The 25,888-nt window shown below is 35.4% G+C and overlaps 1 protein-coding gene across 2 annotated transcripts in view; it reads left to right on the forward strand.

The window, feature by feature from the left end:
- RIMKLB (ribosomal modification protein rimK like family member B) overlaps positions 1-25,888 on the forward strand; it is a 76,314-nt gene that overhangs the window by 28,860 nt on the left and 21,566 nt on the right. For both annotated transcript variants that reach the window (XM_081311479.1, XM_081311478.1), the window contains exon 2: positions 9,143-9,369. In XM_081311479.1, coding sequence (XP_081167605.1) covers positions 9,195-9,369 — 175 coding nt within the window. In that variant the 5' untranslated portion in view covers positions 9,143-9,194. The remainder of the gene's footprint in view (positions 1-9,142; positions 9,370-25,888) is intronic.

Genomic DNA, 25,888 nt, shown 5'->3' on the forward strand with positions numbered 1-25,888 from the left:
ACACTGTGCAGTTTCTTAATCTATAAAATGGTTATTACAGTGCCTAAGGTTGAGTTGAAATAGCATTTATGAAAGTGCTCAGTAAATTAGCCCAGTATCTTAATTTTAATAAGGCATGCAGTCATTCAACATTTTCAAACATTGTGCTTGTATTATATATCTTAGTGCTATTTCTGAGGATAGACAAGAAAGTATAATTCATGTTTATAATAAGATTTAACAGTATTGGGGAAATAGGGCCAAAACTTTTTCAATTTTGTGTAATAAAAATTATAAGAAAGGGGCTGGGGTTGTGGCTCAGTGGCAGCGTGCTTGCCTAGCATACATGAGGCACTGGGTTCGATTCTTAGCACCACATACAAATAAATAAAATAAAGGTCTATCAACAACTAAAAGATATTTTTAAAAATTAGGAAAAATGTTCATAGCTCCCTGAATGTCTTATGGTCCTAGTTTGAGAATTTAGGCTTATTTTTTGAACATGCTTTCAAGTGTGACTTATTTTGTAAAAGAGAAATTGTCTTTATGGTAAGTAGAATCATTTTAAAAAGATGATAGCTTGCTTGAAAACATAATGAATTAAGAATTCATCTTATAGCACTGGCAGATCCTGGTTTAAAAAAAATCTGTATTATAGTGTGATGGTGCTAGAAGGAATATACGTTTATATAAATTCACACACATATATGTAAATGATAATGTACGAACATAGAAGAAGGATGATTGTAGGAGTCAGGGGAAACTTAACAAATGTATTAAACATTTCAATTCAGAGTTTTGAAGTAGATTGGTCTTGAGTATATATATATATATATATATATATATATATATATACTGTGTGTGTGTGTGTGTGTGTGTGTGAGAGTGTATATTCAAAGCAATAGGAAATAAGAGGATACAGTATGTCTAGAAAATTGGAAGTGAGAGGCAGTAGAAGATTAGTTCATAAGCTTTTATAGTATTCTAGGTATATGATGAATGTACTAGACACCAAAGAAAGTGAAATTGAAGTAATTAGGAGATAGGATTAATAGATTATCTGGTAAGTCCACAATCTGTAGAGAAAGCTGACCACCTGTGAACTAAAACAAGTTGACATTGAGTCTTGAGTCAGTTGGCTGGGCAGACCAATAGACTGGAAATCAGGTAGGGTGTCTGTGAGTCCTGACTCTTGAGGCAGAATTCCTTCTTTAGTTTTTGCCCAATAGCAAAATCTTCAGCTGATTGGATGAGGCCCTTCCACATTTGGAGGTTAATCTCCTTTATTTAAAGTCAACTGATTATAGGCTTAATCACATCTACAAAATATATTCAGCAACATGTAGATCAGTGTTTGATCAAAAGGTGGGCATCATAGCTTAACCAAGTTGACATAAAATTTCATGACTGCAACAGGGAATACAGGCACTGAAGCAGGTATGTGAATTGAAAAAAAAAAATTGTGTGTCTTTTGTGTAAGTCCAATGAGCCAATAGTGGGTGGCATTAAGTTAGGGAGCTTGGTAGGCTGATTAAATAGATCTGAAATTCAGTCTTAGGCTCCTGGTTGGGAAGAAATATTGGATCCATGTTTCAATAGTATTTGAAACCTGGATGAGGGTGATTTTCCAGAGAAGAAAACAGGATTTAGGAGCACAGCTCTGAAGATTATGTACAGGAGAGCTGTCAGAAGAAAGGAAATTAATTGAAAGCCAGTGGATGGGAAAATTGAATGTTTTTGTTGAAATCAAGTCTGTAGCAATTTACAAATGGGGTTTTATTCTAGTGTACATCATAATAGAATTGTATCCAAATTATATAGTATATTATATCCAGTTAGCCCTCTCTATCCCTGGTTCTACTTCTGTAGATTCCACCAACCTAGATTAAAAATATTTGAGAAAAAAAGAATACTTGATCATATACAGATTTTTCCCCTTGTCATTATTCTTTAAATGACACAGTATAACACATGTATATAACATTGACATTGTATTAGATATTATAGGTAATCTAGATACGATTTAAAATATATGGGGAAATATGCTTAGGTTATATGCCTGTACTATGCCATTTTATATGTGGGACTTGATCGTTTGGGGATTTTGGTATCTCACAGGAAAGGGAGGTCCTAGAATCAGTCCCCCTTGGCTCCTGAAGGATAACTGTATATCTATTTCCTTTCTTCCTTCCTTTCTTCCTTTCTCTCTCTCTCTCTTTCTTCCTTTCTCTCTCTCTCTCTCTCTCTCTCTCTCTCTCTCTCTCTCTCTCTCTTTGTTGTAGGTGGACACAATATATTTATTTTTATGTGGTGCTTAGGATTGAACCCAGTGCCTTACATGTGCGAGGCAAGCGCTCTACCACTGAGCCACAACCCCAGCCCCAACATTTATTTTCTTCAGTTGAGTTCTGACTTAATACATTATGGTCTTATCTGGAGTTAAAGGTTTTTCTGATAGTAAAAAATATCTTAGTATCTTCAGATGTACATTTATAGGTACTTTTTTGCTTTTTCTTTTTTTTTTAAATTTAGTTGTAGTTGGACACAATATCTTTTGTTTATTTATTTATTTTTTTTAAAAGAGAGTGAGAGAGAATTTTTTTAATATTCATTTTTCAGTTTTCAGCGGACACAACATCTTTGTATGTGGTGCGAACCTGGGCCGCACGCATGCCAGGCGAGCGTGCTACCACTTGAGCCACATCCCCAGCCCTTAACTTTTTCTTTTACTCTATATTTGTTGCAAATACTATGCTGTCTCATTTGTTATTCTGTAGGCGAAGAGATGAATCTTTTCATAAAATTCTAAATGCTCATAAAGTATTACAAGGTTTTAACTCCAAACATTGAACTTTCCCCTTTGTTTATTAAGGACATTTGAACCGATGGGAAAGTGATAAGCTTTAGATACTGGAATGCTTATTGAAACAATTTGTAAGGTAGAAAAAAGATATCTTTAGGTTTGGTCTAAATGGGAATTAAAAATCAGAGTAAATAATTTAAAGCAATACTCTCTAAAATATCTTTTAAAGCACCTAAACACTCTTTTTCATTTTTTAAAATATCTTTATTTATTTTCATGTGGTGTTGGGGATCGAACCCAGGGCCTCGCCTGTTGTAGGCGAGCTCTCTACCACTGAGCCACAACCCCCACTCCTCTTTTTCATTTTTTAAAAAATATAATCCCACCAACATGTAAAAGTATTCATTTTTCTCTACATCCTCTCTAGAATTTTTGTTATTTGTATTCTTGATGACTGTTTTTTTGTTTTTGTTTTTGCTTTGGTACCAGGGATTGAACCCAGGGATGCTTAACCACTGAGCCACATCCCCAGACCTTTTTTAACTATTTAGACAGGATCTTGCCTAATTGCTTAGGGCCTCACTAAATTGCTGAGGCAGGCTTTAAACTTGTAATCCTTCTGCCTCAGCTCCTGAGCTACTAAGATTAAAGGCTATGCCACTTTATACAAGTATAAATTCTCACTGAATTTGGCACCTCATACCTGTAATCTCAACAGTTTAGGAGGCAGAGGCAGGAGGATCTCAAGTTTTAGACTAGCTTGGGAAACTTAGTAAGACCCTGTGTCAAAATAAACAGGGGTAGGGATGTGTAGCTCACTCCTTGGTTCAATACCCCCTTTAAACGGTCCCTCCCCCCCCCAAAAAAAAAAAGTGAATTCTATTTGTGGAGTTTTTTTTTTTATTTCAAAGAAGATATTTTTCCCCCATAGTATTTACTTGACACCTTAGTATTTATGTATTATTTTTCTTGATATTCTGGGAGAAATAACAAAATAGAGAATAGGAGTTAGTGATATGAGTTCATATTCTGAGAAAATGGTATGTATGTGGACATTTGTAAATGCTGCGTTTATCTTACACTGCTGAAGAATATTTTCTTACAGATACCTTTATTACATGATCAAGTTTCCTCCTTTTATTTATTTGTTTATTCATATGTGGTGCTAAGAATTGAACCTAGTGCCTCACACATTCTAGGCAAGTGCTCTGTCACTGAGCCTCACCCCCAGCCCCCAAGTTTACTCCTTTAAGTGCCAGGAAAAGTAACTATTTTACAGGGGACTCTTTTGCATCTTTTATTTATTTATTTTTTGGTACTAGGAATTTAACATGAGCTCTTTACCACTGAGCCACATTGCCAGTCCTTTTTATTTTCTTTTTGAGACAGCTTTGCTAAATTGCTGAGGCTAGCCTTGAACTTGTGATCCTCCTGCCTAAATCTCCTGAGTTTTTGGGATTATAGACAAGTGTCTCCATATCTGGCTCCTATTTTTTAAAATTGTGAATGTCATTTAAACTTTACGATTCTGGATCATCAATAAGATTGTCATTTTATTGGTGAACTTTTGCCTTCTGTACTATATAGGTTTACTGTGCTGTCCGTATTTTTGTGTTTGTTTTTAATGGTACTAGGGATTGAACCCAGGGTTGATCTACCACTGAGCTACATTCCCAGTCCTTTTTATTTTAAGATAGAGTCTCACTGAGTTGCCCAGCCTGGCCTTGAACTTGCAATCCTTCTGTCTCAACCTCCTGGTACTGGTGTGCACCACTGTGCTCGGCATGCTTTCTGACTTATCAGCATTTATTTTTCCTTTTTCCTTACTAGTTTTTTCTTTATTTTTTTATGTGGTGCTGAGGATCAAACCCAGTGCCTTACCCATGCTAGGAAAGCAAGCACTCAACCACTGAGCTATAATCCAAGCCATTTTTCCTTACTGTTAGTACATACAGACAACATCAAAATGTTGAAAAGGTAGAAAAGTAGATGTTTTAAAATTTCATTAAGGATGGATATACTGTGGCCAGTGGAGTGAGGTGTCCATTTGATGTTAGCTGCCTGAGATTGGGAAGACTCTGGTGGAGGAAAGAGCTCTAGTCACTGTGTTTGGCTCAAGGACCTTTCTGGGTCTCAGATGTGAATCCTGATAGTATAGCCCTAAGGTAAACACATGTGGTGGCACACTCCAGTAATCCCAGGAGCTCCAGAAGCTGAATAGCAAGGGGATTGCAAGTTCTAGGCCATCATTAGCAATTTAGGGAGGCCCTAAACTACTTCTTAGTAAGATCTGTCTCAAAATAAAAAAGGTCTGAGCATATGGCTCAGTGGTTAAGTGTCCGGGGGCGGGGAAGGAAAGAAAACAGAAAATGAAGCTGGGCACAGTGGCACATGCCAGTAATCCCTGCTATTTGGCAGGCCAAGTCAGGAGGATCCCAAATTCAAGGCCAGCCTGGGAAACTGAGTGAGACCCTGTTTCAAAATAAAATTATACAAAGGCAGAGGGGCAGGATTTAACTCAGTAGTAAAGTGGTCCTTGGTTTAATTCCCAGTATCACAAAAACAAAACAAAACAGAAAATGAAATGTGATAGGAAGCCAAATCTGAATCTATAGTTGTTGGTTGCAGTGTAGAGACATAGAGTTGTCCTCAAGGATGTCGGGTGTAGCTATTAAACTAAACAAGATGATATTCCTAGATACATAATCTGCCAGGAGTTGCTGCAGTGATTGAGTTTGCAGCTATGCATTATAGTCTTTTCAGCTTGTTGGTCAGGTAGTATGAAGTGATCATCTCTGTACCCCACCTGCTCTGACTGGATTTATAAAAAACCACATCACAAAAGTGTATCTTATTTAGCATTCAGGCAAGTGTTAGAGTGAAGAAAATGGAGTATAAATGCCAGAAATAAAATCACTTGACATTCTGCAATCTAAAGTCAGGAAGTCCTTTTCTAGTAAAGAGGGAAATTGAGAAGATCCACGAGAGCTGCCGTGTTGACAGCATCTCTTTGAATGTTAGGCACACATGTATGCAGACAATGTACCCCTTGCCCTGCATAGGACCTGAGAATGAGCTGAGGGAATGCAGTTCCTTGGGAATGTACCATTGGCCTCTTCCAGCTTTATGGCAATTGGGGATTATGTGTGGCATCTGCAAGAAAGCTATAACCTATACAACTGCTCCTTCTAACCCATTGCAAATCAGAGAGCAGAGTATAGACTTGCTTCTAGACCTGATGCCAGGCCCAAGTCTTTGAACTTGACCTGGGTGATAGATTTTGAATTGGAATCCCAATAGTTATGATTCAGACATCTTACAACAGTTATCTGACAACTAGAGGTTTCATGTGAAAAAACAGGTTGACTGAAAGTTGTACTATTCAAGGGGGGTGGGTAGATATTTGTATTGTCTGATTACAGAATTACTAGAAATATTTGGGATCCATGAAGTTTTCAACAGCTGACATTAGTATCAGCAAAACATTTTTGTTTACTAGTTGCCAGTGGTTATAAGGTTTCATTCTGATTGCTATTGGGGTAAGAACTGCCACACTTAGTTGGAAGCCCACCATATAATCAAATTAAATCATCAGTGATGAGGCTCAAGAATCAATTGTCAGGGGAGAAGAGACTGACATGGCTTGAGTATTGGAGGTTAATGGCAGTTTTAATAACTGTATATACAAATATTTTTAAGTGTTTTTTTTTTTTTTTTTTTTTACTTTTGGTACTTGGTATTGAACCTGGGGAATCTTTACCACTGAACTACATCCCCAGCCATTTTTATTTTGAGATGGGGTAATCTTTTGGGGGGGGGGCAGGTACCAGGGATTGAACTCTGTTTTATTTTGTATTTTATTTAAAGATGGTCTCACTGATTTGCTTAGTGCCTCACTTTTTGCTGAGCCTGGCTTTGAAATCTTGATCTTCCTGTTTTAGCGTCCCGAACTGCTGGGATTGCAGGCCTGTGCCACTGCACTCGGCTGAGATGGGGTAATCTCAGTAAGTGGCCAAGGCTGGTCTTGAACTTGGCCCATAATGCATATTTTATTTCATTACATCTAGTGATTATTATTATCTCCTCCTGCTACCTCCTCCTCCCTCTTTCCTTTTCCTTTTCCTCTTCATCATAATCATCATCAACAGCAGCATCGGGGTACTCTTATCACCCAGGGTCTCACTAGGTTGCCCATGCTGATGTAAGACTTGCCACCCTTTTGCCTCAACCTCCCGAGTAGCTGAAATAATGGGTTTGTGCTGCCATGTCCGGCTTGGCAGTCATCTTCTAATGAGGTTTAAACATCACAAACTATAACACAAAGAGTATAATTTTTAATTTACAGATTGACCAGAATTGAGTATAATATGTTATTGTGAGCATGGTTCCTTCCTAGTGTAAGTTATTATCATATTTAGAATAGATATCCTTCTTATTTAATGTCAGTGACTTATTTACACCTTTGAGGAAGTGGGTTGAGGGATAGGTAGATTGAGAATAGCATAGGTGAGTGAGTTTGACAGGCATGGTGTAGGTCAACGTGCACTGTTGACTTTGGTTTTACCATATTTCCGAGGATCAGGTCCTTCCAATTGTATATCTGAGAGAGAGTGGAGGTGTGCATGAAGGACCAGTATAGCTGCTGCTCTTCATGAAGCTGCTGATCCCTTTGGATTTTGCTATCCTCTAATCTTTACCCTTTGTTTTTGAGTTAGTTTTACCACCTTATCTGGGATAATACTTGAATAGTAGTCAGCCCTCTATGCCCTGGTTCTGCATCCATAGATTCAGTCAATATTATATTGAAAATATACAGACTCTTGGTATTTTTAAACAAAACAGTAAAACAACTACGTACATAGTATTTATACTGAATTAAGTCTTATAAGTAATCTAAAGATGATTTAAAGTTTACAGGAGGGCCGGGTGTGGCCAGTGGTGCAAGCTTGTATTTGCAGCAACTTGGGAGGCTGAGGCAGAAAGATTCTAAGTTTGGAGCCAGCCTTGGTATCTTAGAGACCCTGTCTCAAAATAAAAAAAAATTAAAAGGGCTGGGAATATAGCTCAGTTGTAGAGTGTCCCTGCATCTAATCCCCAATGATGTGTACAGTTGTATGAAGATATACCATTTTATGTAAGGGACTTAACTCTGGATTTTGTTGTACCTGGGAGTAGGATGTGGTGTGTAGGCAGGGGTGGATTTCTGGGAACCAAATTTTACCACCTCTTGGATACCTAGAGCAAGGGACAACTGTACTTGAAACTTTTAAAAAACATATATATTTTTAGTTGTCAATGGACCTTTATATATTAATTTATTTATTTATTTGTGGTGCTGAGGATTGAACCCAGGGCCTTACACATACCAGGCAAGTGCTCTACCACTGATCCACAACCCCGAACCCCTGAAATTTTTTTAATTAAAAAATTTTTTTAAACTTCCTTCTTATTCTCAAACTCATTTTGTTTATTTTTTGCCTTCCAGGAAGACAACTTTAAGCTGTTGTCTTACTCAAAATCTAGTGACTTTTTATCACTGTGAAAAAGTCCTCTTTTTTTTTTTTTTTTTTTTTTGTATTCTAGCAAACTGAGTTTCCAAATTTCTATTTAAAGAAAGAATACAAACACTGAGTAAGAGCATAGTGTTCTCTGACTGAAATGGACAAAATTTAGTGTGAGGACCTGGGCATTTACTTTGATTATTCAAAGTCCTTTTTCTTCTTCTGTATTTATTTTGATTAAAATTACTACGTAAGTGATGTCAGCATTTAATTACCTAGTAATATCAGTGCTGTTATCTCATTTTGTACTATTACAAAGCATGGGAAGGAAATTGAATGTTAAGCTAATTACAGATACAAAATATACATAATGAGACTACTGATGGGAAATATGGGGTATCTTGTTGATGATTGGGATTTCGTCTATTTCATGTCAAGAAGGAGATTGATTTTGAGTGAAGAAATAAAACTGAAAAGGAGGTGATCAAGTTGAAGTATATTGCTAGACAATATACTGGTCTATGTTCTTTCTTTATGTCCCACCTTTCTTTGAAGTGACCAACTGAAATTATTAATGTTAAGCTGCAATGAGAGTTTCCTTAAAGGACAAAAGAGAAATCTTATTTCTGGAAAAGTTGCCAGTTTCTATATTTTTGCTAGTATATAATTTTTAATTTGAATGAAAATAAAAAAAGGCATACTGTCTTTACCTTATTCCTAGCTATTATATAATAACTATATTATAGTTATTGCATAGTTTTGTATACTCAGCATTTGCATGTATAAAATCCAAACATTAAGTAGATTCCTTGATTTGCACTTGATTTCTTGATTTGTATGTCTATTTTTTTCCATCTAGAGTTTACATTCAAGAAGAAATAATCCAGAAGAGAAAGAACAAGCAGATCAAGATGTGTAGCTCTGTGGCTGCAAAGTTGTGGTTTTTGACAGATCGTCGTATCAGGGAAGACTATCCCCAAAAAGAGATCTTACGAGCTTTGAAGTCCAAATGTGGTGAAGAGGAACTGGACTTCAGGGCTGTGGTGATGGATGAGGTGGTGCTGACAATTGAGCAAGGAAATCTGGGTAAGTCTATGCTGACTGATCTTCTGAATTTTTGCTTGGAATAGGGTGAATCTTTCTGTTTTAGGACAAATGAATCATTAATAGCCTTAGCATTTTTAAGCATCATTTGATCATAAAATCTAGTAAATTTTATGGAAATAGTACTAGTTTCCTAATTGGATTTAGGAAACACAGGAAGGAAATTTATTTATTTATTTTTTATTTTTTTTTAAAGAGTGTGTGTGTGTGTGTGTGTGTGAGAGAGAGAGAGAGAGAGAGAGAGAGAGAGAGAGAGAGAGAGAGAGAGATTTTTTAAATATTTATTTATTTATTTATTTATTTTGGTTTTTGGCGGACACAACATCTTTGTTGGTATGTGGTGCTGAGGATCGAACCCGGGCCGCATGCATGCAAGGCGAGCAAGCTACGGCTTGAGCCACATCCCCAGCCCCACAGGAAGGAAATTTAAAATGACTTTCTAGTTTTCTTCTATTTTTATTGTCTTCTAATTTACAGTGCTGGAGATTGAACTCAGGGGCTTGCACATACTAGGCAAATGCTCTACCTCTGAACTACATTACCAATCCTACTTTTTAAAAATTTTATTTGAGACAGGTTCTTTTTAAGTCATCCAGGTAGACCTAGAACTTGCCATCTTCCTGTCTGAGCTTTTGGATTAGATGGGACTACAGGGTGTGTGCCATCATTCCTTTCTATTTCTATCTTCTAGTTTTAAATACTTGTTTATAAGGAACTCCTAAGGGAATTTGTATCTTTCAGAGGTCTTGTTAACCCATGTACAGTGACTCTTATTTTCATTTTCTTTACAAAATAATGTGTGGCTTAAACTACTAAAACAGTTTTATTAAGGGTAAGTGTGCGTTAATGATGTGACTAATGATGTGTGTTAATGATAAAAATATTTCTGGTATTTGTAATATTTCACGTTTGTTTTAGAATTAAAAGGGAAAGATACCCTGGAAGAGCATAGCAATTCTTGAGGTCTAAATTTCAGAAATCTAAATTTTTGCTTTGGAAAGTTACGGTTTGTTAACATAAGTGGTATTTCTGTCTGGGAATTTCATATGGTATCAGAAAAGTGGAATTTTTTATTGGCTTTAGAACATAACTTGTAATTTAGTATTCTTCCTTTTTTGGTACGGAGGATTGAACTTGGGCACTTGAACACTGAGCCACATCCCCAACCCTATTTTGTATTTCATTTAGAGACAGAGTCTCACTGAGTTGCTTGGCACCTCAGTGTTACTGAAGCTGGCTTTGGACTCAAAATTCTTCTATCTCAGCCTCCTGAGCCATTGGGATTACAGGCGTGTGCCACTGTGCCTGCCTATAACTTGTAATTTAGCATATGCACATTCTAGATCACTTAGGAAACAAACAAAAATAGATTATTTACTTGCTTTGTGACTAGAATCATAGTGAAGCTCCATGGTTTTAATTTCCTCATTAATACAGTGGGGGAGAGACAATTATTGTGTGAATTAAAGATATGCAGAGTATATTAAATTCTTACTTTTATTTGCTGTTAGAAAATAATTTCATTCACAGGGTGATTAAAAGATGCAGAATCTTGTCTAATTCCACAGATTCAATTAATAAGTAGACCATCTTAGACCAGTCTTTATTCTCAGCCTTCTTTTAACATTTATTTCATTCTTTGAGCAGTTGTTGTTATGTTTCCATGCTATTTCATTTAAGTGAGTATTCCTTTTCTCTTGGATATAATTACTACTTTTTCTTTCTTTTTATTTATTTATTTTTTAATACTGGGGATTGAACCCAGGGGTGTTGTACCACTAACCTGTACCTCCAGTCCTTTTTATTTTTGAGACCTGGCCGTGAGTTTGTAATCCTCCTTCCTCAGCCTCCTGAATCACTAGGATTAAAAGTGTGTACTGCTACACTGGCTAGTTACTAACTTTATAAGGATTATGCTCATTGTTTTATTTTTCAGTTCAATTCTTTTTTCAATATATATGCCCAGATTTTCAGATTCAGAAGACATTGAGCAAACTCTCTTTCATTCTTTCATTGCATATTATTGGAGTACTTCCTAGATACTAGTTTATTGAAGGGTATGGTATGCAAAATAAAACATAGTTCCTGTTTTCTAGACGTCGTCTTTAATAATTATTCAAATACATGTAAAATTATTATAGCTTGCTTATAACTTATAGTATAAGTGTATGTGTAGTTATTGTTGAAACTGAAGTCAGAACCTCAGATACTTTTTGTTGGGAGCTATGCTCTTGAAGTGTGCTTGAGAAGAGATATGCCAGTATGAAACATTAGTTCACATAATACCACTCCCACAGGCTTTTGGTGTGTACTTCTGTGTTTTACAGATTAGAAAAACAATGGCCAGAGCCAGGGTTCTTTAAGAAATCTGGTGTCTCAACTGGGCCTGGTGGCAGAGCTTGTAATGCCAGCTACTTGGGAGGCTGGGCAGGAGGATTCTAAATTTGAGGTCAATGTAAGAAATTTAGCAAAACCCTGTTTCAAAAGGGCAGAGTGTGGTGGCGCATGCCTGTAATCCCAGTAGCTCAGGAGGCCGAGGCAGTAGGATCATGGAGTTAAAAGCCAGCCTCAGCAAAAGCAAGGTGCTAAGCAACTTAGTGAGACCCTATTACAAAATACAAAATAGGGCTGGGGATGTGGCTCAGTGTTCAAGTGCCCCTGAGTTCGATGCTTGGTACCTAAAAAATAAATAAATAAGTAAGCAACAACAAAAGGGCCAGGCATGTTGCTCAATGGTTAAGTGCCTCTCGGTTTGATCCCAGAGCTTCAAAAAAAAAAAAAAAAAAGAAAAAGAAATCTAGTGTCTGCCAAGTAGACAGGCAAGATTTGGCAGGTAGAAATTAGTTTGAATAGTTGAAAAAGATCTAGGGTTGAAAACTATTATTCCTGCATTTTTTTCTAAATTTGCCTGCTATATATTTTCACTTCAATGCAACTAGCATTTCTATGCCAGTTTGTCAAAGCTGAACTCACTTTTTCCCCTACAACGTTCTTCTTTATAACATCACTTTTCTCACATACACCTGGACTTGTGATGACATTTAAAAATTTAACTCTTTTAGAGCCTGTCTTAACACAATTTTCTTGTTTATTTTCATTCTAAATTTTAACCATCTATCTTCTTATTCTGAGTCAGACAGTCGTGGCCTCAAATTTTAATGACTACAACAGCCCTTTAGCTCTTTCTCTTTTCACATTGGTCTTTCCTCTTTATTTTTCGAATCTTCATTAAACACTGCTGTGATTATCTTTTTTTTTTTTGTACAAGGGACTGAACCCCCAGGGGCACTTAGTCACTTAGCTACATCCCCAGCCCTTTTTATTATTTATTTTGAGACAGGGTCTCACTAGGTTGCTTACAGCCTCACTATATTGCTCTGGCTGGCTTGGAACCTGCAGTCCTCTCCTGCTTCAGCCTCCCAAGCTACTTGGATTACAAGCGAGTGTTGCCACACCTATTCTGATTATCTTAACATCCATTAAGAAGTCTTCAGGAAATTATTATTCCCTATAGCATGGTATATACCTCTTGTGTATCCAGACATAACTACATAACTAAGTGTTTTTCAAAACTATTATTTTACATTATTTAAGTATTAAGTATTATGTCATTTTAGGGAATGTTATATTACCACTTTATAGATGAGAAAACTTTTTCACAGAATTCTCTTTTTCTACATAGTACCTAAAACAATGGTCTCCAATAGGTTTTCTTTGAATCCAGCTTCATCAGTTAAAAATTTTTGGAACATTCTCCCCAGTATATGCCTATTTGGGGAAAAAAAAAATAATGCTAATCAGAGTTGGTTAGACCAAACTGGTCTGTGGTAGAACTGTGTCCTTGGGCTACCAGAATATATTTGCCCTGTTCATCTCTTTTATTGTCAGTGAGGCCTTGGTTTTAGCCTCTGTGCCACAATCTCAGAACCACCCTCTCTGGCAGCAAGTGTGCTGTTTTTCCCAGCTACTTCATCCAGGTCAAACTACCCTTGCTAACCAAGCTGTGAAGGTAAAGATAGGAAATGGGAGCAGCCTTAGGCAAAAAAGCCATAGACTTCATTGTTCATACCCACAGTTCTACCTTTTTGGGGGGGTTATTATTAAATGTGTCTCAATTAATTTGTCTTTGGCTAATTTCCTGAGCCCCAGAAATAGAATTTAGACACACACATAGGTAATTTTGTAGTTGAATGTTTTGAGATGAGAATTTGTTCACTTTCTCATAATGGCATAGTTGGAAGGCTAAGCCTTTAAAAAAAAAAAAAACAACAACTTGGGCTGGGATTGTGGCTCAGTGGTAGAGCACTCACCTAGCATGCCTAGCATGGGTGGGACCCGGGTTAGATCTTCAGCACCACATAAAAATAAAGGCATTGTGTTGTGTCCATTTATACCTAAAAAATAAAAGAATTCGTATAAAAAAACATCAATTTTTAGGACAATTTTAAGTTTACATTCAAATTGCATAGAAAGTAGATTTCTTGTATATCCCTTCCCTACACACATGCATAGCTTCCTCCTATCATTTACAGCCCTTACTAGAGGGGTACATGTGTTTAAAATTGGTAAACTTACGTTGACATCATTATTACCCAAAGTCCTTAGTTTACCTTGTGGTCCACTCTTGTGTTGGACATTCTGTGGGCTTGGACAAATGTATGACATGTATCTATTGTTGTAGTTTTATACAGAATAATTCAGTGCCCTAAAAAATCCTGTATGCGCTCTGCTTATTTATCATTTTCTTCTTCTCCCACTTATTCATCCTCTGTCCTTTTCTTCCTTCTTGACAACCTTGGACTTTCATAGTTTTCCTTGCCTAGAATTCCATAGCTGCAGTAATAAACTCTAGCCTTTTTCATGTTGGCTTCTTTTAATTAGTAATACCCATTTAAGACTCTAGCATGTATTTTCGTGGCTTGATAGTTTTTTATTTCTTTTCAGTGCTGAATAATGTTACATTTGTCTGGATGTACCACAATTTATTTACTCATATACCTATTAGAAGATATCTTGGGTGCTTCTAAGTTCTGGCAGTTACAAATAAAGCTGGTTTAAATTATCTTTGAATATGTTTTGTATGGACATAAATTTTTGACTCCTTCAGGTAAATAAGTGCCAAGAAGCATGATTGCTAGATCATAAGGTAAGGATATGTTTAGCTTACTAAGAAACTGCCATACTGCCTTAAAAAGTGTTGTATCATTTCACATTCCAGTTAGCAAAATGAGAATTCTTTTGGCTCTAATTCTCACCAGCATTTGGTGAATTCATTCATCTTGGTGACTTGTTGATGAAAGAAGGAATTGAAGAGAGACCAAGATCTTTTCTGGAGCATTTAGAATAAAGTTAATTATTGTTATGGATAGGAGAAGGAATATATTTTCTTTTGGAGATGGAGTAGATTAGAAAATCTTTTGGATTCAGAAAATAAGTCAGGCTTCCTAGCTATAGTTTATAGCTATAGTTGTATATAGCAGGATTTTTGTTTTGGTGCTGAAGATCAAAGTCAGGTTTTTGTGCTTACTAGGCGAGTGCTCTGCCACTGAGCTACACTTCCAACCAGGCTGAAGGTTTTAGCAAGCATTTAGATATTTAATCTTATTACTGTCAAAAGTTAAGGTTTTTCGGGAAAAGCACTTTTCTACATTAATTTGTGTGTAGTTTGTTTGGGTTGTATGCTCTCAGATTCTTTTAAAAATGAAGAATATTAAAATAAGAGTACATGTTTTATCTGACTTAATTTGAGTGGGGATGTGTGTTTATTAAAGGGTGTATAAATGTAGAGAGAGTGAGAGATCATATTTTTAGTACAAAAGTTCCTAAAATTAAGCCAAAAGGGAACTATAGGAATTAGGAAAAGCTATTCATCCTCTAGTATCACATATAATATATAGTTATGTTATAATTAATTGTCATAATTATAGTAATTATATTAATTATTATTGATTTATGTATTTTGTTCTGGGGATTGAATCCAGGGCACTCCACCACTGAGATCCATCTCCAATCCCCCCTTTTTTTACTTTTATGTTTTAAATAAGATGGGATCTTTCTAAGTTGCCAGTGCTGTCCTTGAACTTGAGATCCTCCTGCCTCAGCCTTTTGAGTCACTGGTGTTATAGGCCACCATGTTTGGCTCTCATCCTTTAATTTAATTATTTTTAATTATTATTTTTATGGTGGGGAACATGCTGGGCAGGCACTCTACCACTGAGTCATGCTTCTCTAATTTTATTTATTTATTTAGGTACCAAGGATTGAATCTAGGGTCACTTAACCATGGAGCCACATCCCAAGCCCTTTTTATTTTATTTTTTAATTTTGAGATAGGGTCTTTCTCATTTGCCTCGCTAAATTGCTGAGGCTGGCTTTGGACTTCTGGTCTTCCTTCTTCATTCTTCTGAGGTGCTGGGATTATAGGCATATGACAAGTCACCTAGCTCAGATCCTCTAATTTAAAGAGAACAAAACAGTATGAAAGATTGTTACTTGCCCAATTTTGTGGAATAAAATCCCATTTAAACAAATCCTAGTTCAATGAATTTTCCAGTTTTCCTAGTTCTATGCCATTAACCAATTTATGATGAGCTATTCATTTTAATTAGTTTATTTATTTTTTCTTAGTAAATTAATTGGTCAAAGGTTATTTTCAGCTTTTTTCCTTCTGGTGTCCTACAACTGAGACTTTGTTGAAGCAAACAAAGTATATTTAAATTCTAGCTTTACTAGTTGTAAGACTTAGGACAAATTATTTAACCATTCATCATATCAGTTTCTTAACCAGGATGGTAATATGTATACAAATAACAAAGTCATATATTAAATTTCTTAGAGTAGACATTTAAAATTGTTTTCCCAACCCTTTCTTCCTAGTTGTTGATAATCTGTTTGTGGAACTCAGACTTTTGGAGCTGATCGAGCTTTGTATGTACAAATTATGACAGGATTTCATAAATATACCAGTATATAGACTCATTAGTGAGAAGCAGATTTTTTAAAAAAATTGTTTCCCACCTGGGTGTGGTGGTCCACATTTGTAATCCCAGTGATTCTGGAGGCTGAAGCAGGAGGATTGCAAATTCAAAACCAGCCTCATCAATTTATCAAGGCCCTAGGTAACCTAGAGAGAATCCTGCTTCAAAATATTTTCAAAAAGGTGGGCTAGGCAATCCTGGTACTGCCCTAGCAAATTTTCTAACAAAAGTAATAAGTGATTTGTTTTAGAAAATTGGAAAAATATAGACAAGAACAATGAAGTTTAGCAGTTTTTCATAATTTTGTGCTAGGGTATAGCTCAGTTGTAGAGCCTAGCATGCACTATATTCAGGGTCCAATCTCCAGCACTGAAAACATAATTTTCTTTTTCATATTTTTTATTAGTGCATTATAGTTGTACATGAATGTGGGATTTGTTGTTACATATTTGTATGTGCACACAATATAACTATAATTTGGCCAATATAAAAAATAATTTTCACATCTTGAGAAAGTCACTATTAAATTTAGGTTATATGTATCCTTCAAGTCTTTTTATGCATAACGTATCTTTATGCAATTACAAACTGTAGTTTTAAATGTGATTGTAAAAATATTTTGCATTTTTATTTATAGCCTACCTTTACAATCTAGCTCTATCTTGGGGCCATTTTTCTTGGAGGATATTGATCCATAACACAAATTTTAATAATTTTAAAGTGTTATATTGACATAATATAGCAGTATAGGATTAGTGGTTAAACGAATTTGCTCTAGAACCAGACTACTGGGGATTAAATCTTACTAAATGTATATCATGGACAAGAGATTGGACTTTTGCATGCTTTTCTTCATGTGTATAATGGAAGCCATGTTATAGGATAGTTATGAGGTTCAAATAAGGTGATAAATGTCAAGTCTTAAAATAGTGCCTGGCATATACTAAATCTCAGTGTTGTTTTTCTCATACTTTATTCATCAGGTATTTAAGTTGTTTACAGTTTAAAAAGAAACTGTTAGTAATATGATGGAATTTTTATTTATATCTTTTTACTGGTCATTTGTGTTTCTATAATGCAGATTTATGAATCATTGAGTCAGTGTATATTTTTGGTTTTTTGGGGGGCGGGTGGGTTGAGGGGTGTTTTGCAAATTGATTATCGGAAAGATTGTATAAGTTTTTTATTTTTCCCTTTTTTTTGGGGCTGTATTTGGAATTGAGCCCAGGGCCTTGCATGTGCTAAGCAAGCAGTCTACCACTATGCTGTATCCCCAATTGTAGTTTATTTTCTTATGAACAAGAAATAAGGGCTATTATCCTCACCTCAATTAAATTTTATAGAAATGTACATATATCTATTTCATAAGACATACTGTTTCATTAAATTATATATTATTGATCTCAAAATGAATCCAGCTGTATTTGGAATGAATCAAGTTACTTTTATTTTATGTATATATGTGTATGCATATATATATACTGATTATGTATTGATTTATTTTTTAGTATTGGGGATTGAACCCAGGGGTGCCTACACACTAAGCCACATCCCCAAGCCCTTTTTATTTTTTATTTTGAGACAGAGTCTTGCTAAGTTATTTAGGGCCTTGCTAAGTTGCTGAGGCTGGCCTCAAAACTTGGGCTCTTCTTGCCTCTAACTCTTTGAGTTGCTGGGATTACAGGTGTGCACCACTATGCCCAACACTTTGAATTCCTTTTAATAGTATTAATTGTGGCTTTAAAATTAATCAATTTTGTATAGCTGGGTGTGGTAGAGCATGCCTTTTATTCCAATGGCTCGGGAGGCTGATGCAGGATGAGTTCAAAGCCGACCTCAGCAATGGTGAAGCATTAAGCAATTCAGTGAGACCGTCTCTTTAAATACAGAATAGGGCTGAGGATGTGGGTCAGTAGTCGAGTGCCCCTGAGTTCAATCCTTAGTACCCCCAAGCCCCTCCAAGAAATCAGTTTTATAGGTGGCCATTTGGTTTAGGTGTTGTCATATTTTACTTGCCCTTGGTATCATTTAGCTTCTCAAAGTTTGTTGTATTAACTAGCTAAACACGTTAATACTAAGAAGGAGTTAAATTTATTAAATTGCAGATTTTAATAAATAGATCTATTTACTTATGTAAAATAAAAGCATTTTATTTTCCAATGGGGAAGGTAATAAATATGAGGAGGGAAACTGAGTTCCACCTTTTCTGTTTCAATTAGCCTTTGGAGTTCTTTCATAAGGCTTCATCTCAGCTAAGCACAGAATACATTAAGGACCAGGAATTCACTTCAGGGGACAAACAGGATGAGGTAGTTTTGCTGCATTGTCGTACTCTGGACTGTATTCCTTAAACTATATTCAACGACAGTAAGAAAAAATTATCCTAATTATTTTGGTGTAGGAAATTTGTAGATCAAATTTTAAAAAATGGTTTTCCTTGGTCATAGAGCTTCAGAATATCTGATAATGATAAATTTTGGAGTTTATGGCCTATTAGATCTGCTTCTGTAAAATAGGCTGAAATTGAAAAAATTTTTAAATTGACTTAATAGCATATCTTTATGAGTACAGTAATGTTCAGTGCACATGTAGTATGTATTGACCAGCTCAGAATAATTGACATCTATCACTTCAAACATTTAACATTTCTTTGAGGCTGAAAATTTCAAAAGTGTAAATAGCAAGGAATTACTATTTAATTAAATGTGGAATACTGCTGAGTAGATGAGATATACAATTAACCTTTGGTTAAAAATTTAAAATATATTTTATTGAGCTGAGAATGTAGCTCAATGGTAGAACACTTGCCCAACATATATGAGACCTTGGATTCAGTCTCCAGTACTGTGAACACATTTTTTAAAAAAACTTTTTTGCTTGCTTTTGATTAAAGAGTGGTTTGGGGGAGGAGTCCTTATTTCAGAATTTTATTATCTATATTATTAATGTCTTCTGTGAAGCTGGTGAGCCAATTTTGTTACAGTGAAAAAATTTCCTCAGATGGCAGTGTTTTCCTGTCTTTACAGTTGAAAAACCATTGTTTTTATTTTATGTTTAAGGATAACCCTAATTTTAAGATGCCACAAGATTTGGGTTTGCTTGATAAGTTATTTTTTTCTTTTAAGGTGCTATTTAGTCTTGAATAACTTCTCCTTTCAGTAAGCTAAAATTGGTCTACTAGCCTTGTACTTCTTTTAAAACTTTTTTATTTAAAATAGTTTCAAATTTATAGAAATGTTGCAAAAATAATACAAAGAACTCCTGTTTACTGTTTACTCAGTTTTCACCAATTGTTAACATTTTGCTACATTTGTTTCCCCCCATGTACTTTTTTTCTGTACTATTTAGTATGAGGTACAAAAAATTCATAAGTGTGTACTTCCTAAGAATAAGTATAAAGCTTAACAATATTCAGGAATTTTATTAGACTTTTTTTTTTTTTTTGAGACAAAGATTCACTATGATGCCCAGGCTGTTCTCAAACGGCTGGACTTAAGCCATCTTTTTTGTGATTGTTGTTGGGGTTAGGGGGACCAGGGATTGAACCCCCAGGGGCGCTTAACCACTGAGCCATGTCTCCAGCCCTTTTTATTTATTTTTATTTTTTATTTAGGGACAGGGTCTCACTGAGTTGCTTAGGCCCTCTCTAAATTGCTGAGACAGGTGTAACTCATGAACCTCCTGCCTCATCCTCCTGAGCCGATGGGATTATAGGCGTGTGCTGTCATGCTTGACTTCAAGCCATTTTTCTGCTTCATTCTCCCAGATAGGTGGAACTACAGGTATGCACCACCACATCCTGCTTCTGGGTCTCTTCAGGATCATTCATTCATTGCATTTATCGTGTATCATTAGTTTTCTCTAATCTTGAATTGTTTCTTTACCTTTCTTTATCTTTTGATATTGACTCTTGCAGAGTGTAGGTGAGCTTTTCTGCACAATGTGTTTCTGTTTGGGCATGTCTGATATGTTCTCAGGATTAGTCAGGTTGTGTCTTTGGAGGATATTTCTTCCCAGTGTATGATTTTTCTTCCATTCTTTTAATATTATCTTAAGAGAACAGAGTTTTTAATTTTAATGAAGTTCAACTTATTCATTATTTCATAATTTCTTGCCTTTGACATTGTATCTAAAAAGTCACTGCCATACTCAGAACTTATCTTTGAAAACTGAAGTTCTGTACCCTGGGCACCTCTTAGACCAGCGTCACCATGTACCACCCCCGGCAATCACCATTCTATTCTATTTTCGTAAGTTTGACATTATACATATGCATCATTTTTTGTGCTTGACTTATTTTGTTAAGCATAGTGTTTTTCAGGTTTATCTATATTGTTGCAAATGGCAGGATTTCCCTTTTAAAGACTGAATAGTATTCCATTATATGTACTCACTACATTCTTAAAAAAAATCCATCAACAGCTGGGCATGGTGGCACACGCCTGTAATCCCAGCAGTTTAAGAGACTGAGACAGGATTGTGAGTTCAAAGCCAGTCTCAGCAACAGCAAGGCAGTGAGCAACTCACCTTTGTCCCATTGACTTCACTTCTGAAATTTTCATGATCCCTTAGTTGGTCTGCTTGATGATATCTTGTAAGTTTCTCAGACTTTCTTCATATCCTTCATTTTTCCCCCCTAAATTATCTTATTGAGTAATTTCACATGACCCACCTTTATATTCATTGAATCTTTTGCTTAAGTTTTTTGCTGAACTGTTCTAGTGAACTCTTTGTATTACTAAGCTTTCTGAATCTATTTAGTCATTTTCATAATTTCTCTTTATTGATAATTCTCACTTTTCATCATTTTCCTAATTGTTCAGTTCTGTGTATTCTTAGTTCATTGAATTCTCTTTTTTAAGAGAGAGGGAGAGAGAGAGAGAGAGAGAGAATTTTTTAATATTTATTTTTTAGTTATCGGCGGACACAACATCTTTGTTTGTATGTGGTGCTGAGGATCGAACCCGGGCCGCACGCATGCCAGGCGAGCGCGCTACCGCTTGAGCCACATCCCCAGCCCCTCATTGAATTCTTTATTGGATAATTTTCTGCCAGAATTTGGGTATTTTGAAAAATTTCTAACTCAAAAACAAAAAAGTGGCTAATGCCTAGTTTGTGTGTGTGTATTGGGGGGTATGGTTCTGGGGATTAAACCCAGGACATATGAGCTACATCCATACTCCTTAACTCTCCTAGTCTTTAAAAAGTGATTTTGTACAGGGAAATGCCTTCACCAGTCAACCCAGTGAGATATATTGTTCATCTCTAATGTTTTTAGGAGATGTGTCTTCTCACGGCTTATTTTTGTAATTTACTGGTTAGAGAGGTTATTAATCTCTTGCTCTCTCTGGTGTTTGTATTTGGTACTACAGGCTTCTGGTTCTGCATTTGACCACCATCCGAAGTATGCTGGTTCCCCATCAGCTCTTAAAGTCAGTCATGACAAAAAAGTAGACAGTTCTTTGCAGGGAAAACTGAACAGTTTTTCCTGATTACATTGGGTGCTGGCTTTGGAGAAGGCTTTTGGTGGATAAAATGCAGAGGATTTTCTTTGCTATTTTATTTTATTTTATTTATTTATTTTTTTTTAGAGAGAGAGAGAGAGAGAGAGAGAGAGAGAGAGAGAGAGAGAGAGAGAGAATTTTTTTTATATTTATTTTTTAGTTTTTTCTTAGCATTGCATTTGCCAAGAACTGGGATACTGCAAATGTAGTAGTGTGACTTCTTAACTAGTTTCTGGAGTTTTTAGAAAGGCCTTTTGGACCTCAACATATTGTTAAGTTGTGGTCTCTGTGAGGGAATGAGATCTGAGGCTTCCTATGCCACTACTGTGTTGAGGCTGCTCACCTTCATTGTCTTGTAAGACCATGATGCATTTATATATATACCTGGGCAGGTATATTTTGTAGACTGTCCCACAGTTTTTGGTGTTTCTCATAGTTAGATTAAAGTTAGTATTCTTACAGGGACTGACAACAGACTGGCCACCTGTTTTTATAAAAATTTTATTAGTCATAACAGTACCCTTTTTTCTCTGTTGATTGTGGTTGCTTTTGTGCTATGCTGGTAATGTTGAAAAATTGTAGTCAAGATTATATGGCCCGCAGAGCCTAAAATGTTTACTTCAGCCTCTTGAAAAATAGCTTTGCTACGTCCCAAATTATAGTGACATACACCACAGGAGTGACACATCTTTCTCAGTACATCCCATCAGGGCATACATGATGCTGCTATGTCCTATTACAGTTGATGTTAATCTTGATCACTTAGTTGAGCTTGTGTCTGTTAGCTTAACTATTTTTCCCTATATAATTAATAAATGATAAGGGGGAAGATATCTTCAGACTGTGCAGTTATCCTGTTTCTCTTTGAACTTTTGTCCACTAATGTTAGTATTTACCACTTGGTATTGCTTGAAGTTAGTGCTGTATTTTTTTTTTAAGTGATTTTCTCTATATTGCTCATGCTGGCCTTCAACTTGCAGTCCTCCTGCTTTTAGCATCCCAAGTAGCTGGCATCACAGGTGTGTGGCATCATAGTTCCTGCTGCAGTATTCTAATGCTATTTTTTCTCTTTTCTCCTACATTAATTAAATGGAATTATTTTACCCTTTTTATTTAAATCAGTAAGGACTCATGTTCTTTAGGTTTATGCTCATTTTAAAATTATTGATCTTTTAACTTTTTGTTTTTATATTCTAGATACAAGTCACAATGGATATCCTTTTGTAAATATATTCTTCACTGTATAGCTTACATTTTCACTGTTAATAATGCCTTTGGTATATAGAAGCTTATAATTTGCAGTCTCATATATACACATTCTTTCTTTTTAGTTTGTGGTTTTGTGTTGTATTTAAGGAAAGTTTACATTCCTTAAGAGTCCTTCTCTTGAGATACATACCAAAATATCTACTGCTTAAAACATGATACTCCTTTTTTGTTTTTTCATGTATTTTTATATTAATTAACATTACTATATTTTACTAAATTTTACATATTTATGGGATACAGTGTGACATTTAAATACATGCATATAATGTTTATAAGCGAATTGGGGTAATTGGCATATCTGTCACATCAGATATTTATCACTTTGTGTGTTTGTTTTGGTTCTGGGAATTATACCCAGGGGCAATTTACCACTGAGCTAAATTCCCAGCCCTTTTTATTTTTCACTTTGAGACAGGGTCTCACTAAATTGATTAGGGCCTCACAAAGTTGCTAGAGGCTGCCTCAAACTTGCAATCCTCCTGCCTTAGCCTCCGGAGTCACTGGAATTACAGATGTATGTGCCACTGTGCCCAGAAAAATGGGATATTCCTAAGAGAAATTAGTAAATTGGGAAAAGGGATACGATGATACCATTATCTAGGGGGGGAGGACAGTGTATAAATATAATTTTTGCAGAAATAAATAATGCAAGTTTAAACTATAATTGAAGAAAAGATTCATGACCTTTTGGGAAAAGGAGAAAAAATGTTGAGACAAGAATGAACTAAATTATGTCTTGATTTGTAGACCCAGATTATTTGTGGGGGAAGTTTTAGGCATATAGGTGAAAACAAGGTTGGTTGTGTTCTGATAATAGTTGAAAGTGGTAATAATAACTTGGATTTATCACACTGTTTGCAATATTTTGTTTGAAGTATTCCATAATAGAGAAAATAAATAGAAAGCTTGAACTGATTATTTGTTATTTCTCATGTAGTTTCCTGATTTGATTTAAAGTAAAATTTTCTTATTACCCTGTAGCCTGCAAAATCCACATTGCTTTCAGAAATTTGCAAAAGATCATGGAAAAGGAAGACATTATACTTGATTATAATAGACTTGTTTAATTATTTAAGTCTTAAAATTTTATGCATATGTTAACACCTGTGTATGTAATTTATCATATGTAAAAGTGATTATGTCAATTTACAAGTTAGCCTGTTATTGTGGTTTTGTTTGTTTGTTTGGGTTTTTTTTTGTACTAGGGATTGAACAACCCAGGGGTGCTTAATCACTAAGCCATGTCCCCAGCTTTTTTTTTTTTTTTTTTGGAGGGGGGTCTCCCTAAGTTGCTTAGGTCCTTGCTAAGTTGCTGAGGCTGTCTTTGAACTCATTATTCTCCTACCTCAGCCTTCCAAGCTGTTGAAATTACAGGTGTGTGCCACCATGCCCAGTGTAACTGTGATTTTATACTTGAGCCATCAACCTTTTTATGGACTGTGGATCTTCTTTGAGGAAAGAGAACAACTCAGCTTTATACTTTCCAAAATTCTTGTCATATCTATAACAGTTTACAATCTCCTTTTCTCATTTTAAAACTGCAATGCCATTGAGTCTGGAAAGGAGAGTCTCTCTCTCTCTCTCTCTCTCTCTTTTTTTTTTTTTTTTTAATTGTTTTGCGAGAAGATTTCATTTTGCTTTTATATATATATTCTCTTATTTTAATGTTTTAGTTTTCATTTCAAATTATGTATTTTTAACAGGAATATACTATGGTTTCTTCCCTAATTTAAAGTCATTAGATTTTCTATGTGCTATTGATTCAGTTATTTATTAGCTATTTGAGATTATTTTTATTGAGAACTCAGTTATCACTAAAATCTACTTGGAAGTTTTCTCTGAGTTAATTGAGAAGAAATGGTTTGAGATTACCTATTATATACAAGGTATGGTGTTAGACATATACATTTTCTCTTTTCTGAAATGCTAAAAACATATTTAAAGGAGAAAGCTTTTATATCTTAAATTATCAGGAAGTAATGTCTTCTTTTTTAGGTACTTAGGTCTTTTTTTTTTTTTTTAAGCTCCTTCTGTTAACAGAGTACCAGGGAGATTTGATTATAGTCTGCATACTAAATCAGTCTGCCTTTTAGTTATTAGTTCTTGGGTGAGGTACTGGAATGAAACCTTATCTTCTCTACCAGGACTAAGTGACCATGCCTGTATCAGAGTGATTGTCTGTCCTTTTCCAAAGTAGTTCAGGAAAATGTTGGTATTTGATATTTTGTGACCCTGATGTTTAATTTCTTTCAGATTTTAGGGATCAGATGGCTCTTGGAAATGGTGGTAGTTGTGTTTTCTTTCTTTTTTTTTTTTTTTAAATGTGGTATTGAATCTTAAACATTGGGTCTAGCTGTATGAATAAAAGTTACTATACAAATTGAAGTAAATGTTATATTCTTGTAAAATAAGCAGGTCCTTATGCATCATGTCAAAATAGTTCCCTTAGTAATGATGTGGGATGAGATAGTGATGAAATGTAACAAGACATGTAGTATCTCTTGTCCCTGTCCATTGAAGGCATTGCTATAAGAATAATCCCATAAAATGTTATAGATATATGAGAACTAGTACACTCATATGCATAAAATTATTTGTTCAGTTTTGGGCCTCTGATATAATATTTCTTCGTCATTCCTCCAATGACCAGTGCCTCTTTGATCAACCCCTCTTTTCCCATTTTTTTGCTTTACTAATAGCAAATGCACTTTCTTTTGAGAAATTCCTATTTCCATTATTGTACAGTGTTGA

Source organism: Spermophilus citellus (assembly GCF_964194105.1).
Source record: "Spermophilus citellus genome assembly, chromosome: 10".
In the NCBI taxonomy this organism is placed as follows: domain Eukaryota; kingdom Metazoa; phylum Chordata; class Mammalia; order Rodentia; family Sciuridae; genus Spermophilus; species Spermophilus citellus.